Consider the following 19,687-nt stretch of genomic DNA (forward strand, 5'->3'; position numbering starts at 1 on the left):
TTGCAACAGTGAGGATGAGAAGAGAAAATATAACAAAGGAGGGTAGATTTTTGAAGACATTTGTGAAAATACAGTATTTCGTACGGAAGATGTGAATTTAGTAGTAGGGGTTTGGAGAGAATTTACATATTAATCCACAAGGTACAAAAACTGGGCTAAGCTAGACAGAAATTATATTTCACATAACATGTACATTTAATTTAAAGTTTTGGTAGACATTTAATAACTATATCAGATCATGTGCCAATAATAACTAAAATGAAAATGCAGGGTAATGAAATAAAAATGAGACACTAGTGCTTCTTCACCAATCTATTAGAAAGGCAGGAATTTAAGGAATGGGTAGTAGAAATTATTCAGGAGTTATTAGGGAAGATAGACATTTCTTCAGAAAATATAGCTAGGATGTGGGATAAAATTAAACTGGAGTTTAAAAAACATGTTGGAAACAAAAGATAAAAAAATGGTTAAGAAGTAACAATAATTATTTAGAGGGAAAGACAAAGGTTAAAGTACTGCAGAATAGGGGGAATCTCAAAGAACAAGAAGAGATGCAATTGCAGAGTCCTAATGAGAAAATAAGGGATTACCTCAACAATATGCATGAGTTTAGAAAGACTGTTGTTACGCAACTGTTTTAAGATAATAACTCCACAGCACAAACACTTTTAGCACAACAGCTCAGGCAAAGTTAGGGAGCCTATAACAATGAGAACAACTAGAGATCCAGTAGAGGTATTAAAAATATTTCATAAATTTTATAAAAATCTGTATAAAGCAGACAAATGTGAAAACCAACAAAAAGTACAAATGGAAATGTTTACGGAAGAATTAGTCATGCCAAAGTTAGAGGTAGATGAGGCTCAATTACTAACGGATAGGATAGGAACGATGAGAAAAAAATGGTGATGCATATCCAAGCTACAGGAAACTTTTCAGAAACAGATGGCATTTCTGTGGCAGTCTGGAAGCTAGGAGGGAAGAAAGTGATAAAGATCTGGAAGGTTTTGCTTAACAGTATTTTAAAAGGAGGAGAAGCACCAACATTCTGGAAGAAAGTGGTGGTGGATGTACTACCTAAACATTGTAAAGACCCATCACATCCAGCATCACACTGTGCATTTCGATTCTAAACCATGATTATAAAGTGTTTGTCTGTAATGGCTAAAGAAATGATAAAATTAATAGATATGGATCAATGTGGTTTTGTGGAGGGAAGGTAAATATTTGACCAAATTAGCAGAATGATGATGACCCACATGGAAGCAGAACCTAAGGTCTTGATGCAGAGAGAGTATCCGACCAAGTAAGCTGGGATTTTATGAGCATGGCAATGAAAGCATTTGTTTACAGATAAAATTATAAGGTTGATTAGGAGGCTACATGAGGGATCACAGGGAATAATTATAGTTGGGGTTTCTCTCTGACAAGTTCTGTTTGAGCAGAGGAACCAGGCAGGGGTGTCTTCTTTCCTCTTTGGTATTTGTGTTTTATTTAAATCCATTTCCAAAGGAAAAAAGGACTCAAATTCAAGGATATAATTGGCATGCTAGTCAAGATAAGTTGGCTTTATTTGCAGACAATATTATTTTATACCTGACACTTTCAGTGTTGTGGAACATTCTGAGATAGTTTCAAGTCTTTTTGGGATACAAAATTAATGAAGATAAAATAAAGGCAATAGCTGAAAACTATGTCCCCACATACAAACTGGTTTGGCAATACCCATACTTATGGGACATGATAAAATAAAGTACTTAGGAACATGGATTAAAAAGGATTATGTTATGGAAAGGTAAGGATATGTGGGAAGAGACTAAACAAAAGATAATATAAAAACTGTGATTTTTGAAGCTCTGTTTTATGGATTTGGATAGCAGCACACAAGCAGTGAAAATGTTTCAGTCCCTTTAGTTTTATAAACTGGTCAGGCATATTTTTATCAACCAGAGGAGAACTTGTGGATATCAATCATTAAAGAGATAAAGGATTTTTATCATAGAAGGGAAGAGAGCAAGAGTTGAGTGGGATAAGTTGATCCTTCCAGTAGACCAAAGTAGTTTGTGATTACCTGATTTGAAGGCATATTTCAGAGCTACACAGTTGAGATTCCTATACATAGCATAAGCAGAAAGCTATAATTCAAAAAGGAAAGGGATGATGATGAAACAGGATGGAATTCAAGAAATAAGGAGAGATTGGGATTTTTAATGTGGATCCCTTAAAAGAATAGCAATAACAATACAGAAATACAGAATATTATATTCATAAAGTAGCAGAAAGTATTTTAAGAACTAAGCAACACGGGAATGGAGAAAGGAGATTCTGCCAATAGGGATGACTGCAATTAGGGGTAAAGAGAATAGGCAAGAGGAGGCTGGAATTTACTAGAGAAAACTGGCAAAAGAACCAAAGTATTTGGAGCAAATAATTAAGAGGCTGTACCTCGGAGCATGTGCATTAGGTTGTCAATCTTTTTTTCCCATCTTTTATAGTCAATGTAATTTTAGTGCCAATCTAATAAAGTTTAGGTAGTTTAGACTAATGTCAGAAGATCTGCATATATACATGCACACCTCCTTGTTCCCACATTACTCCATTCTCCTCCTGCAACCAAGTAAGTAATCATTTCTTCTTCTACTAACTGTTACTGTGATAAGCATTACACAATGTATACCTTTGGAAGCTCTAGTCACTCAGTGCTAAGACTCCCGGTTACTATAACATAGTAAGGTTTTTCCCATTACTATAAAAATAAAGTGTGACCATGTTTTCTTGCCAGCATTTCTTTACTAAGGAGAATAGCCACTATTAATTTATCAATTTTAATCAAACATTGTGTATAACTAATCTTTTATAGAAAAGAAAACCATGCTTTGCTATTTTCCTCAAAGCAAATGTTCATGCAATTTTGGTGCAACTATTTATCAATGCATCTGCATTTCTACACCATTCTTAGTATATTGTTGAAATGCTAAGCTTATTTTAAGTCAGAGGCAGCTGTGTAATAATCCATTTTACTACAAGGCCATCAATGCACAAATCCTCTTGGTACTCTAGTAAATACAAACAACATTGCATATCTGGTATATTTCTCTTTTTTCCAGTTTATACTTTATAAACAAGTCATACTTCAGTAATTACAATATTTGCTTCAACTTCTTAAATAGATCTTGCAGTGCCCTATGGTCTGTTTCTACAATCATGTTTTTCAACCAACATATATTCAAAGTAACTTTTCACAACCATATAGGAGAAGACTTTTTTTTGTATTTGTGTCTGAGCTCACCTTTTCTGCAGTCTCTGAACTCAAAGCAACTGGTTTATTTTCTTGTAATACAGTTGCATCAATTTCACTTTCACTGGCATTTACACAAAATTGACTCATTTGATAGCATCAAAATACTTCAGTGTGGTGCTTCTGTTAGTAGCATAAATATTTCAAAGTGCTTCTTATTCTGTACTCCACTGACATTCAGCTTCTCTCAATAATTTTCTTAATGATTAACTTCTTTCCAGAAAATATTCAACAGCTCTCCGAAACACTTCAGATGCTGACCATATACCAAGTAGAATACTTAGAAATCAGCATCTTCCATTAGGCAAATTAAAATTACACACCTTGGAAGTTTTCTTATCAAACTAAATTTGGAAAAATTCCTGGTAGGTATAAAACACACACACACACACACACACACACACACACACACACACACACACACACACACACACACCACTTTTTCAACTGTAAAAAGCAAAGCATATCTAATTTTATACATTTATTAATATACTGTAGATTCATTCAAATGTCATCTTCTTCCATAACAGTAACTGTAGTAATTACCCATTCAGTAGACTGATTCTGTTTCTTAATCACACCCACATGGCCCATGCAGTTAAGCTTTTTCTCATGTCTATCCCTGAACCCTAGTATTTTTTTCCTGCACAACCCACTAAATCTAACATGTCAAAATCTATTAGAATACGGTGAACGCCTGGCAAAAAGCCCAAGCCACCAGTAAATAAATCCTTCTGTTTAATGAAATCATCTGTATGTATATTTTAACCCATTCCATACTGTAAATATACACTGAAAATATGAATTATTTTCACCAGATCAAATCTCAGAAAGGTCAAATGACCCCAAAACATATGCCCACCTTGATAATTATATTCTTATATTCAAATAAAAGTACCTTCTAACTCCAAAACTTTACATGATGACCAGAATAAGGAAAGCAATTTACAGACTGATAACTTCATTTACAGTTTTTCAAATGTAAGGCTTCAAACACTAGAGATATCACACTGCACTCTGTACCAAAGTATCTATTACAGTTATTACTTTTGACATTTTCTTCCCAGATTTCCAACTGAGTTTCTGGTTTCTATTACCTGTACACATTTTCAATGCAAAGCAAGTCCTCTCAAACAACTAATTTCTATAACTTTGTCCAAATGCATGCGATCTATTCAAATTCAATTAATCCTTTTAACACACTATAATACTCTAATTTCTTCTGCCACAGTTTAAACAAACTTGATTTAGTTTTAACAATTCATGCAGTACTTCTCAACAACAAATTTCTCATGCTAAACAAAGCTCCCAGGACACATTTTCACTCTAACTTAGTCCTTTAAACTTTTTCTGTCTTGCAATCTATTTTAGAAAATTCAAACACTCTTATGAATTCTTTAACTGGGATGAAATAGTTTCATTTTGCTATGTCACCTACCTTAAATAATATTAAATCTAATTCAGTAATAAGTCCCTTGTCCTGAGTTCTTTTGTTATCAGGTACCATCCTAACTTTTACAAACAAATCGAGCAACTCACCAAATCCACAGTCTTTTGCTAAATTCTTTATTTCTGTAAGATAAGCATCAATAGACCTTGGGGGGCCTTGTGCTGCCATGAAAAACAAAATGGATGTATACCACAATTTTTTCATTGGCTCACTCCAGTTCTGAAACCTCTGTCTCACGTATGAATATTTTCTCTTTCTTGTACTTAAAGCACAAATGCATTATAAATTATGGAAAAGTCCCACAGTGCTTAATAAGGCTGCAAGTCTTCCTCATTCACTCCATTGTCATGAGGTGAATTAAAGTTATATTTCTGGTGATTATGAACAAAGCTGGATACAAGCAGTGACAGAGTAAGCAAAGGTCATACTGTAGAGGTGATGGCTGAAAAAATAGAAACACTTTTGAAAGGTTATTAAAACTAGTTGCATTTTAAAGGTCTTCTGTTACAAAATCACAAATGTTAGGAACACAAAGCAATTGTACACAGACTAGTTCAAGACAGAATTGAGCAGTGAAGGTTGTCTTACTTTTCTGTATCTCCACAACTGGTTCCCCTTCATCCCATGACAATCATAAAGAGTGACTGGACTTCTGTGGGAAACAGCATCAAAGCACAGCTTTTTGGTGTGCAGAGGATCTCCGGGACGAATGTCTTCACGCCAACTAAATGTGAATATCTAAAATACAAATGACATGTATTAGGCAAAATCACTGCTACACAATGTCCAGCCTAGCTTGTTGTCAAGGTTCTGCCTAAAGAGTCTTTGCACTACACAAAATTTGTGGTTACTACAGTATAACTATATCCACAATCCTAACCATGTATGTACTGCTTCTGTAAACAATAAGATATGTTATTCATATGTTACTATAACATGTTGTGATGATGTCAGGCAGTACACCAGCAAAGTTAGCTGGAGTTTTGTAAAGAATTATATCAAACTGATTTGTACAGATGCTTGTTTTAAAAATGTATTTGTAAAGTTGCTTGTGCTGAAAATATATCAACAGTGGGCCCTGCTGGATAGAAATTTAAATATACATGTATATCAGACTGTATTGTTGCAGCTGAAGAAATGCATATATTTTAACACAAGTTACTGGAAGGGAAGGGATTAAGCTCAGCCCAGTTAGCCTTAAGAAATTAAATGACTTGGTTTAGGCCATTAAAGATTTTGCCTCACAGCCAGAGACGTAATGTCTGTGAAAAGCCTGGAGTGGGATCCTGCTCTATTGTTTTTAGTGGTAAACTAACTGCTACCCTAGTGTGCCACAGAATGGCTTGTTAGTTTCAGCAGGAAGGGTGGAAGTATTGGAATTGTTTTACACTTCCAGATGCTGAAATAAACCTTAGCTATGATGTCAATCTGTAGCCAGCACTGACATTGTATTTGAATACTAGTGAGAGATGGGAGGTGTGCACTCTGTTTTTGTACCTGACAAGATACTCCATCCACATTCATCTTGCTTTATTTTACTAACTATGGAACAGTAATTCTTCAGTCACTTAGAAAAATATAGTGAGATTAGCTAAATGTTGTTTTGCTGTATCTGTCCGAGTCTTTCCATCTGTGCTTTTTTTAATAGTTCCTGTGATTGAAACTCTGATGTTTATTGTAAATAGGACATTCAGTATTTTCATGTTTTTTTCTATTATTTTCTAAATCTTTCATTGTGGCTGGTCTTTTAGAAAATATTTAATCTTTGAGACTACTTGCATTCATTTAGTGGCACCGTGGCTCCACATTCCTGAAAATGTTGCTGCTTGCTTAAACGCTACCATTTGTATAAGTATTAATTTTAATAAGTGTAACTGAGTACCCTGGTAAGCACTTTAAAGTAGCTGGTTTCAGGTGTTCTGGTGACAGGAGATCTACACCATACTCTGGGTGGCGGTGGCACAATGGGTAAGCTGTGTCAGTCTTTCTCAGGTGGGTGCTTGTGGGTGAAAATCAAATCTCAAAGAGTGCGTATGTGACAACTATTGTGAACAGGGATACTGAGAGCATTGATTTCACAGAGATGGTGGTGGAGGACTTGATTTAGAATACTTGTTTATGGACTCAGCTCTATACTGGTCAATGGGGAGTCATATTTGGGGCCTGGAGAGGAAGCCCAGCCCCAGGACTGGAGTGTGCAGTCCGTGTGTGCTCTTAAGGGAAATTGTACTTGATGCAGACAGCTGCATCTGAAAACACAGTGTGTGTCTATTTTTTTCATAGTGAATGTTCCCCGCCTATGTCAGTGGTACGGATTGAGGCTCCTTGATCACTGGCCCAGAGAAGGGATGTTACACATGTAATATCCAAAACAAATTCTGGCATGAGATAAACACCATGAACAACACTAATAACCAAAGATAAAAAGCTGTAAAGTAAATGGAACTGCATCCAAAAGCAAACTATTAAGTATTTTATTGAGCTCTTTCATCCCAAACAAAGTGAGAACTTCATCAGATAGTATGCCAGATAGTGTAAAACTGGCTAAAAGACAGAACTAATACTCAATCATCACAGCCTTAAATCTTGTACAGTATTAGCGAGACACGAAGAACCTGCCAAATAGTCACACAGCCTACCTCTCAGTCCAAGAAGAAAACAGAAACAATACAACCCAGACAAAAAAGCACATTTTCTCATCACAAAGTTGCAAAATGCAGTTGATCACACTTATGGTGGTGGTGAAAGCTGTGGTTAAACAAAAATGTAGTATTTCAGAGAAGTGCATTTAACATTCAAGACCAGCTTAAAAGTTGTTGTTGTCTAGAAGTATACTTTTCTACAGAGGGAACAACTAAGCACCATTTTTCATAAAAAGCATCACTGCATTTAATTAGTTAACTAGTTTGAACCTTCTATGTGTCTCCCCAGGCTATGTACATTTAGGTCACTGTCACACTCAGTTAATCCTTCTTCCACACCAAAATTATTTCATTTTTTTTTAATTAGTAAAACTAAAGAAATATTTGTGTGATTTCTTATTATAGAAAACCAATGAATACATTTCTGAAGGGAAATACTACCCGGAAGCAAATGCAGGTCTATTTTTTTTTCCTGAAAAATCACTCATCTCTGAATTTTTCCCACAGTGTTGTTCCTACATTTTAACCCCATCCCTCTCCCAGCTCTATTCAAACATTTTATCACATCACACAGCTCTTTTATAAAGGGATTATAGGTCATGTAACCATTAATAAAGTCTTTTCTTTAACATTTGGTATTTAAACACTGTATGTTAAAGATAGACCATTTGATATCTAGGCCAACTGGAGACTCATTGGTACCTGCTCTTATTCACATTCATGGATAGTTAGTCCTTGATTAGTGCACTGTTAGCATTCAGAGTCCAGGGTCTGACTAGTTCACTTTACCACTTACTGACTGAGACTGATTGGTGTAGCCTTAACCTGTACTAAAGGCTGAATAATTTGAACGAATAATCTCATTGGAACAGCAATTTTTGTCACACTTTTGAGTATAATTTGAAAACCTTTGTCTTTATTCTCTTATTAAAAAATGCCTGAAGACATCAAAATGGCAAATTTTTTTAAATGTTTAATCAGTCAGAAGTCAGCCTGTTTGGATGAAAGTTCTTTCTGTGAGATACAGCTCTATGGCTCTAAACGTATACATTCAAAAGTGTTCCCACAGCTTTATTTATTTATTTTTTTGTTTTATATAGAAATGATTAAAATTAATTTCATCACTTCTGCTAGTGTTATGTTCATGTGAGATCATGAACATTGGGAATTGGGGACTTTGCCCTTTCCCCATTGTACAGAGATCTTGGAGTTGATATATATATATATATATATATATATATGTTCATAGGTATTTACTAGGCTAATGACCACAAAGGCCTTTTTAAGCCTAGCCATAGGTTCATAGGTATTATATATATATATATATAGGTTCATAGGTATTTACTAGGCTAATGACCACAAAGGCCTTTTTAAGCCTAGCCATAGGTTCATAGGTAAGTACTAGGCTATCTGCCCAAGGGCATTTATAAGCCTAGCCAGAATGTGTTGGCTTTCGCCACCCACTTAGATTAGTTCCATGTGCCTCTGTCCAGCAGAGCCATTAGTTCCAAGCCACTGTCCAGCAGAATCACTGCAGTGATCCCCAGTGTAAATTTTCTGTTTCCCATCCACCCGTCAAGGTTTCTCTTGAAGAGTGTTAGTGAGGGGCTCTGCTTGATGCATATTGGAATCCTGTTCCAAAGCAAGGGGAGTCTCTGGGATAGGAAGCTATCCCTCCAGCATGTTCTACTTATCATTGTGTTGAGGTTTATATCTCTAGAGCATGTGGCTCTCTGGGATTTGTTTTTTTTTTTTTGTTAGGTGGAGCACGTCCATCAATTCTGGGTTGGACATGGCCTTGTATGTCAGGCAGAGATCACCTCTGAGTAAACGGTATGCAACCGAGTACAGCTGGAGTTTCTTGAGTCGGGCTGCATAGGGCATCTGTTTGAGGCCAGTAATCCTCTTGGTGAGGTACTTTTGTGGTCTTTCCAGCTGTTGCAGGAGTCTTATAAGGTGCATCCCAAATTGTGGCATTGTAGTCTATGATGGGTCTAATGAGTGATGAGTAGAGAGGCACAATAACCTCTTTTGTTCTAGATGCGAACCCTTTTGTGATTAGGTGAGCCACATAGAAGGATTTTCTAACCACCTTGGCAATATGATTATCAAAGGAGAGATTACTATCTACTTGGGTCCCCATATCCCTTATTACATTTTGGACTACCACCTATGTGGCAGTTCACAGGTACTTTGTTTTTTCCAAAGGGGATGACTATGCACTTTTTGGCATTTAGCTTGAGGCCATGATTTTGACACCAGGTATCCGTCTCAGTGCGATCCACCTGGAGGGTGTCTGTATCAGCCGGAGAATCAATTATGACCCCTAGTTTGCAGTCGTCTGTGAACTTGGTCAGCCATAGTCCTCCTATGCTAGCCTGTACCTCTGAGAAGTATATACCAAACAGGAGGGGTCCTAGGACTGAGCCCTGGGGGACGCCACTTATAACCGGTTTGGAGTCAGACGCACAGCCTGCAACTGGTTAGCTTGTCTATCATACCAGAATGAGGAATGGTGTCAAAAGCCTTTGCAAGGTCTAGGTAGGCTGTGTGGACCTCCTTTCCCTCGTCTAATGCCTTGGTAACCATCTCAAAGAAGTCCACCAGGTTTAGGAGGCATGATCTGCCCTTAACGAAGCCAAACTGGGTAGGGTCCAAGGTTTGGAGGTTCCCAATGTCTCTGTTAATGAGTTCCATGATGATGCGTTCCACAGCCTTGCAGACCAGGCTAGTCAGGCTTATAGGGCGATAGTTCCCGGGGTCCGTTGTGGCTCCACCTTTGTAGAGCGGGATAACTGTTGCTGTGTGCCACTCTGTGGGTACATAGCCTGTAGAGAGGGTGAGTCTGAACAGTGTGTTTAGGTGAGGGGTTAGTTCATTTTGGAGCTCTTGTAAGACACAGCCTGGGACACCGTCCAGTCCCATTGAAGCTGTGTTTCTGGTTTGGATAGGGCTGTTTTAACCTGTGTGTTGCTGATTGACGGGGCCCTACATTCTTCTGGTATGGTTATGGGCCCTTTAGGGGGTGAGAGGGAGTGAAGTTTGCACTACACCTGTCTGCCAGAATGTTGGCAATATCAGTCAGTTCAGTGTATTTTGTACCATTCTGCACTAACTCAGAGCAGATCTGAGAGTTTCCACTTAGGTTCTTGACATAGCTAAAGAATGCTTTGTCGTTATCTTTGGAGTCGTTGGCAATTTTTCTTCCGAAACTAGCCTTGGATGATTTAATGAGGAATCATAGTTTCTTGCTGATACTGATCAGGGATGTCTTTCCTTCTTGGGATTTTACTCTTTTCTGTACTAGTTTCCTCCTTCTGTTGTATAGCTTGTTTATGGCAGGGGTCCACTAGACTGGTTTCCTTTTCTTGGAGGAGTGAGTTTTGGTTTTACTTGGGATAGCACAATCCATGCATTCCTGCAGATGCCCATAGACTGCCTTTGTAAAGATTTCAGCAGCTTGGACAGCATTGTCCTTTAGCATGGGGGCTGTGAACCTTTCCACCTTGGTCTTAAGTAACGTGAAGTTTGCTTTTGAAAAGTTTTTCATGGTGGTTTCCTTGACTGGGGGTGGGAGTGGAATGTGGATATCCAGAGTGATTAATGATTAATCTATGGTCTGATCTAACGAGCGAGGGGTTGACCTCCGGTGTGGAACACTGGTCGCCCATGTTGGTGATGACCAGGTCCAATATGTTGTGCCCTCTGGTGGGGGTGTTGACCAGTTGATCCAGGGCGTTCAAGTTTATAAATTCTAGGAAGCGTTGGTTAAGGGAGTTAGTACTTGAGTAGTTCTCCCAGTTTATGTTTGGGTAATTGAAATCACCCAGTACTAGGGTGTTTAGTAGGACCTTCATATTTCCCAGTGTCTCCAGAAAAGTGGAATGGGGGTCCTGGGCCATGGTGGGTGATCTGTAGCAAGCTACTATTTGGATTGCAGTTTTGCCTGTTGTTAGTTGCACATGGATGATCTCTGATGCACTGTGCTGTGCCGCTAACCTGGAGGTGTATCATCCTTGATGAATATGGATACACCCCCCCGCCTTTTGTGTTTCGGTCCTGGTTCTGTGGTCGAAAGGTATGGTATGAGTTATAGCCTAGTAGTGCTGGGGTGCTCTCACGAGCCTTAAACCAGGTTTCTGTTACAGCACAGATGTCGATGTTCTCCATACTGAGGAGTGCCTCGAGTGCGTGCAGGGCATTTTGAGGTTTAGACTTCTGGCAGTGAGTAGCATTATCCTCAGTTTTTGGTTACTTGTGCTATTTATGGTGGTGGGTTTGTCTTTTGAGCCTTGCCTAAAAAAGGCAGTATGGGGGCGGCAAGAGCCTTGGCCAGTATTCGAAAGCGTATGGGTGACAGGTGCAAGCCATCTCTTGTGAAGCAACGTGGCTTGTCGAGCATGTCATCCCAGGCGGACAGATACTGGATCCCTTTTGAATGACACCAGAAACTTAGCCAATTGTTGAAATTGATAATTTTTTCTTTATACTGCAGCATCATTCTTGGTGAGGGCAGGATGCTACTCAGGGTCAGGGTCATACCGGTCTGGGCTACATGATCAGAGAGCTCTTCCATGTCTCCTTTCATGTAGTCCAGGGAGGTACATCTCAGGTCATTCACACCAACATGGACAATGACAGAGTTGTATTTGTACTTGTTCTGGAGTGACCTGAGTGCTTGTGTTATGTGGCGGATCCTGGCACCCGACAGGCAGCTAACTGTAACCTTCTCCTTGTCCAGCTTAGTTAGTGGGACATTAGTGTGCCTGACTATAGAGTCGCCTATTACTAGTGTGTTGGGTATGTTATTTTGCGTTAAGGGCTGTGATTGCGTGTCACACTGATTATGTGAAGTATGTGTTTCATGGTTGGTGATGGGGTGTGGAGGTTGCTTGGATGTCTGCCTTGGAAGTCTCTGCTGCTTTTGCAGATTTTTATTTAGTGCCTCTGAGTATGTTTTCATGTATTCATGTGTGTTATTTGCCGGTGTTGGTTTATTAGGTCTATGTGAGACTGGTGGTGTGTTGCAAGTATTTACCCTTCTCCTCTTGACTGTCAGTTCTAGTCTTGGGTTGAGAGAGCTTTGCCTCCAGTTTGGCTGTATAATTGCATCTCTTGCATATATTAGTGTTTGGTGGTAGGAGGAGAGGGTTGTCTGTGTACATGAGGCAGTTGTAACATTGCCTCAAAATGCCCAGATTCACCAGTTGGAATGGAGAGTACACTGGAAACTGCCCTTTTGGACATGCCTGAATAGGTAGAGTAAGCTATTTTTCGATTGGCTGGTGGGGACGAATAGAGAGCCTTGTCCTTCTGACTGTATGGGGGGGGGGTCTAGTGCTAGGGTTAATTAGTGCTTGCTATGAGTTTTAAGCAAGTGCTCGACTGTGAAATGAATGGTTTGAGTGCTAAAGTTGAAGGTTTGTCTAGTTCCAAGGGAAAAATTAAAGAGTAGACTTTGTGGAACCGTGAATAGTTTAACTCTAGCTAAACGGTGCTGCCCAGTGCACAAAACCGCACAAATGCGGCTTTTATAGCAGGGAAGTGAAAGAGATAGAAATTAGCCCAAAATGGCTGATAAACTACTAACTTCTGGGCTGAAACCACTCCTCCAGGGACAGATAGGCTGCTCAATGCTCCCCTCTCTCACAGGTGAACAGATAAACTTCCTTCTATCCAAGTAAGGTATGGGCAACACAGAAACTTGTAACACAGCCCTGGATTCAGCAATAACCTGAAAACTGGACTATACTAGTTCAGAAAGGCATGAAAAAGTATATATATATATATATATATATATATATATATATATATATATTTTGTTTGCATTTCAAACCTCTGACAAGTTCTGATACCCTTGATAAGTGTAAGCATGGGCCTAAGAGATGAATAATTTCAGGTTACCACTGTCCATTAGAGAGAGAGGTGCCAAACCAGGGCCGAATTTGTGGTTTCCAATTTACCAAGTTGCACTTGAATTATATATATATATATATATATATATATATATATATATATATATATATATATATATATATCTATAAAACATTTGCAGAGGATGTTGCGGAGAAGCCCTCTCTGCAAAATCATGAGTTTTTTTTTTCTTTTATGAGGTAATGTGCTTTGATCCTTTTTGATCAATATTTTTGTACTTTCATATTTCAAACTACATTCATATATATATATATATATATATATATATATATATATATATATATATATGGGTTACCTTCATTTCGTCAAAAGCTCATTTGACTGAAAACATTTTAGTCAGACTAAATGACTGAAACTTCATTTCACTGACACTTTATTTGACTGACTGTTCATTTGACTGACAATTGGTACTGGCAGTGTCTAGAGTACTGCAAGGCAAGTAAAAGGAATATGTTATTTTTCCAACTGTAGTGCAGCCCTGGAGTTAGTATATATAGTTAGGGGCTGTGGGGGGCATAGCCCACCACTTACTTTGGTTTTACTAAACAATATAAACCAAAAGTAGAGAATATAACATGAAAGTAAGTGGGGGCTGTGAGAACTGTCAGTCAAATGAAGTGTCAGTGAAATGAAGTTTCAGTCATTTGGTCTCAGTCAAATGAGTGTCAGTCAAATGAGTTTTCAAGGAAATGAAGGTAACTATATATATATATATATATATATATATATGTATATATATATATATGTGTGTATATATATATATATATATATATATATATATATATATATATATATATATATATATGTATGTGTGTGTGTGTATATATATATATATATATATATATATATATATATATATATATATATATATATATATATATGTATGTGTGTGTATATATATATATGTATGCATATAAATATATATATATATATATATATGTGTATAAATATATATATATATATATATATATATATATATATATATATATATATATATATATATATATATATATATATATATATATATATATATATATATATATATATATATATATATATATATATATATATATATATATATATATATATATATATATATATATCAATATATATATAGTGGACTGCAATCAAGCGGCTCTCTTACCGCTGAACTTTCTAACATGTTCTGCACCCTCTCGAAGTCCTGCATAGTATTAACCCTATACTACTGTGACGCATAAGGGATATTTGTAACTAATACTTAATAGTGATACACTGAATAGCATTGTCTGTCAACTAAGGGATTTTTTTCTATAGTTATTCTACAGTTCCTTTATTTCTGAACCCACTTTACTGTTTAAGTTAGGCATTGCCCAGAATTTAAAACAGTCTCCGAATCCTTTCTAAGTCCTCCACAGTATTAACCCTAAATTATAGTGACTTATAAGGGGATACTTGAAACTATACAATATTACTGATATAGTAAAATGATTTGTTTGTTAACTAAAATATTTTTCCCTTGTTATTATTACAGCTCCTTTTATCTGAATTTAGTCTACTGATTAAGTTATATATTGCTCTGAATTTATAGCAGTATCTGATACTATATGAGTTGTAGAGGTTCAAGACTACTACAAAGTATTGTTGTTTACTGTAACTGTGCTTGTGAAACATTCATGCCTGCTCTCTATTTTTTGTACTGTCTTACTACCTTCTCTCTCTCTCTATATAATTACTAGCACTGTGTTCCAGTCTGTCTCTGCTCGAAACACCTGCTATTTCCCAGCTGGACACCATTGAACAAAAGGGCAAAGTAAAGAAAAAAACCTAACAGCTCCCAAAGAGACACTTTCCTTTTGTAAAGGCAGTGAAAGTATGTATTGACACCGATACAAATAAACTGATACTTAATGAATGTTAAGACTCTTGCTAGGATAACCAAGCCTCTCAGGCAGGTTTGCCAGCAGCCAAACCCTCTCATCAGCCTTTCTTTTCTGTCTTGTATTTTATCTAAGCTTCTTCTTACCCCCCTTCCTTCTCTGTCTTGTTCATCCTTACTTCCCTTCAGACTATCAAATCTAGGAGGGATCTCCCCATTGCTTCATAGTGTCAGGCCAGTAGGAGCCCTCTTAATCATAGCTTTTTGCACTGTAATTCCTACCCTATTTCTAAATTCCTTACCTTCTTGACCCTGTTCTCAGTTTCCATTACTCTGTTCCTAGCTTTCTCAGTCTCACCTATATACCTTCTTTCCTTATACCAGGCATCCTTATAAGTTTCCTCTCCTCTAACATCCCGACCTTCTTTCTACTAGCCTCTGAACCTGCGTCTACATTCTTCCGCTCTCAGACTTACCTGCTGAATTTCTGACACTTTGCTGATTGTCTTCCTCCACACACTGCTCTCTTGCCTACTCCTTAACCCCAAGAAAACCAAACTGTTACTCTTCTCACCTACCCTAAGTCCACCCCATTAAACTTCACTCTCACTTCCACTGACGGTACTCTCATTTGTCCTGACCCAACCACAAAATTATTAGGAATAACTATTGACAATAATCTCAACTTTGACTCTCACATCAACAACACAATAAAATTAGTTAATAAAAAAATAGGATCCCTATACAGAATCAAACCCTTCCTTACACCTGTGGCAAGGACCACCATAGCCAGATCTCACCTAATCTCTACTCTTCTGTATGCTTTCCCCATATACAGTAATCTCACCAAAAACAACCTCAAGAAACTAGCAACATCTTACTATAATATTGCTCGATTTGCAACAGGATCCCCTTTTAGAACTCATCACTGCCTGACTCTAAGACAAGGTTGGCTTGAACTTCCTAACTAGCTCGTACTTCAACAGCTCTTAATAGCTCACAAGATCCTATACCAACCTATTAAAACATCAATACTCTCTAACCTCATTTCACCATACAATAACCTGAAACATCTACGTTCTTCAAACAAACTACTGATCAATACTACTAAATCCAATAACTCTGCAGGTGACTGCCTCTTTTCCAACTCTGTTAGAAAAATATGTTACAAACTACCCTCTGATATCTCACCTTTGACCTCTCTCCCACCTTTTAAAAGACAACTGAAAATTTATCTCAATAAACACTGGCTTTGCTCCTGCACTAACCCACATTAACTTTCCTTCTTCCTCTCTCTCTTTTCTTCTTCCATAATTCTTTTTTTCTCTTCTCCCTGTTTCCTTGATAGCTTTCCCTTTTCATAACATCTATGTAGATATATGTTTTCACATATATACTGTATGACTATTGTAATCCACAAAAAAAAAAAAAAATTTATTACACTTTTTGGTTTTTGCTCCTAGCATAATACCTGTAATAACTTGTATTATCTACTTCTGTTTATAAATTATAACCTTGTTCTGTTTAAACTTGTAATAACCAATGGAGCTTTTTTCCCCGGGCCTCTACTGAAAATGGACATATATCCAGCTAGACTAGCCCGGTCAACAAATGTAAAATAAAAAAAAAAAAAAAATATATATATATATATATATATATATATATATATATATATATATATATATATATATATATATATATATGTGTGTGTGTATATATATATATATATATATATATATATATATATATATATATATATATATATATATATATATACACACACACACACACACACACACACACACACACACACAGTATGTGGATTTACTTCAAAATTTTGAATACTTAATTTATCAAATCCCTTTTCATCGAACCTCACTTCATCGAATCTTATTATATCAAACTCTCGGATCTATGAAAGGGAACCCCGGGAAAGGAACCACTTGACCACCAGGACAAACCATACAGAAAAAAACCTCCAAGTGGGGGAATTTTACTCCCCCCTAACTAAATATACCAACTCTGGGATCATATATACGACATATAAATATAGCCTGGACCAAATGGCGAACAACTAAAGCCCCCCTTGACCAAGTAAGATATCGTCAACTTAGAAATGATACAAAAAAACCTCATTTTGCTAGACAAAAAAACTACTACCAGAACCTCCAATTTAAACACCAAAACAATCCCCAAAAGTTTTGGGGGCAGGTATTAACCAACTTCTTAATCCAGGACAATCTACTACCTCAACCCCATCAAACTACACCCATAAATCCCCAGAAACTGTTGCCACTGCTTTTAATAACATTTTCACTGAAACTATTCAGTCTTTAGCTAACCAACTTACTCCCACCCACTCTAACTCTACCACTAATATACCCACTTCTCATCCCCCCTTTAACTTTCAACTTGTCTCTACCACTTTTATCCAATCCCTTATCAAAAAAGTAAAACCAACCACCCTTTCCGCTGACCTTCTTCCTGCAGAGTATCTACAAAAAGCTGCCGACATCATAGCATTCCCCATCTCTATCCTAATCAATAGAACACTAACTGAAGGAACTATCCCCTCAATCTGGAAAATATCCCATGTTATCCCACTCCGCAAAGGTGGAAGTTCAACAGAACTGTCCAACTACAGACCTATTGTCATTCTCTCACTACTAGCCAAATTAATGGAGAAGTGTGTCATAAGCAGCTTATGGACTATCTCATTCAGAACAGTCTTGCTTGCCAACTCTCAGCATGGCTTTAGGCCACATCACAGCACCACTTCCACCATCCTTTCTTTTACAAATACCATATTCCAAAATAGGAATAACAACAGGCTATCTTCAGCCCTATTTCTAGACCTGTCGAAGGCCTTTGATTTGGTCAACCACAAATGGTCAAGGTGGTTGCCTTCTAGACACAAGGTGCGGGTTTGATTCTCACATGGGGTAATTGGCTAGGCTTAAAATGGTCCATAACGGCATTTAGCCTAGTACTAATCTATGAACCTATTCCCTAAAATCCATCTCGCTAGATAACCATGCTGTTCAGTGGTTCCTATCCTACCTGAATGACAATAGGCTGTATTATGGCAGGGCAAACTGTCCACCCTGTTACCCCTCATCATTGGTGTCCCTCAGGGTTCTATTTTAGGTCCTCTACTCTTTTCTATCTTCATCAACAATCTTCATACTGCCATCCCTGATGCAACCTGCATTCAATATGCAGATGATTCTACCCTGATCTGTACGGCCTCCTCCCCTTTAGACTTGCAAACCTTAACACAAAACACATTTAACACAGTTGAAAATTGGCTCTCTAATCACAGTCTGTTAAATCCCAACAAAACTAAACTGCTCCTCTCTACCCCCAGCAGTAGATACACCCCATTTTCCTTCTCCATAACATCCAACAATGGTACCTCTATCTCTCCAGATGACCATACTAAGCTTTTAGGAGTAACAGTGGACAATAATCCCAAATTTGATCTGCATATCAATAAAACTATACAAAACAGATTTAATAAGAAGCTTGGCTCATTATATAAAAGCAAACCTTTTCTAACTCCATTAGCTAGGACTGCAATCGCCCACTCACACCTACTCTCTACCCTTCTATACGTCTCCCCCATACTCTCCAATTTGAGCAAAACTGAACTCAGTGAGCTCTCTCGCTGTTACAACCATATTGCCAGATTTGCCATAAGCTCAACATATAGGACACATCACTGTCAAAACCTCAGTCTTCTCGGGTGGTTAGAACTGCCCAGCCTACTCCTGATCAATCAGCTTATAGTAGCACACAAAATCCTGTACCACCCTGAAAATACTCCGGCACTCAAAAATATCATAAAGCCATACAGTAATTCAAGGCAACTAAGATTATCCAATAAACTGTTGATCCAAACCCAGAAAGCCATTAACTCAGCCGGCGACTCCCTGTTTGGCAACCTCATTGGTAAAACTTGGAATTCACTTCCATCTAACCTTACCCTCGAACCTTCTTTAAGTCTCTTCAAAAAAGGCCTCAAACAGTATTTTAAAGAGCACTGGTTTTTTCCCTGTACCAACCCTGATTAATCACTACTTATTCAATGCTGTATTTAAATTAATATTGCACACATCTCTTGCCCATAATAGGTTACTGCAACCTGTTGTTTTTGTATACTATTACACACTGTGTATATTGTGAGTACCTACTAGAGGGCTTTGTAAATATGTTTGACTGATATCTATTATGTTCTGTCTGTGTTATCTGGAGCTTTTCTCCCCAGGCCTCTGCTGAAAATGAACATATACCCAGTCAGACTATCCAGGTCAACAAATGTAAAATAAATAAATACATAAATATTACAGTGGAGGAAGGGCAAAGTTCACCATGGTGGCCAAGTGTTTCCTTTCCTGGGGTTCCTTTTCGTAGCTCCGGGAGTTCGATATAATGAGATTCGATGAAGTGAGGTTTGATAAAATGGGATTCGATAATGTAAATATTCAATATTTTGAAGTAGACCC

General features: G+C 37.5%; 1 protein-coding gene across 1 annotated transcript in view; it reads right to left on the bottom strand.

Moving 5' to 3' along the window:
- Window positions 1-19,687, bottom strand: part of GALNT10 (polypeptide N-acetylgalactosaminyltransferase 10) — a 2,012,282-nt gene that overhangs the window by 117,467 nt on the left and 1,875,128 nt on the right. Inside the window, exon 11 of the mRNA XM_044069486.1 lies at window positions 5,337-5,486. Coding sequence (XP_043925421.1) covers window positions 5,337-5,486 — 150 coding nt within the window. The remainder of the gene's footprint in view (window positions 1-5,336; window positions 5,487-19,687) is intronic.

This window comes from Protopterus annectens, chromosome 4.part0 (assembly GCF_019279795.1).
Source record: "Protopterus annectens isolate FY-2018-M chromosome 4.part0, PAN1.0, whole genome shotgun sequence".
NCBI lineage: Eukaryota > Metazoa > Chordata > Ceratodontiformes > Protopteridae > Protopterus > Protopterus annectens.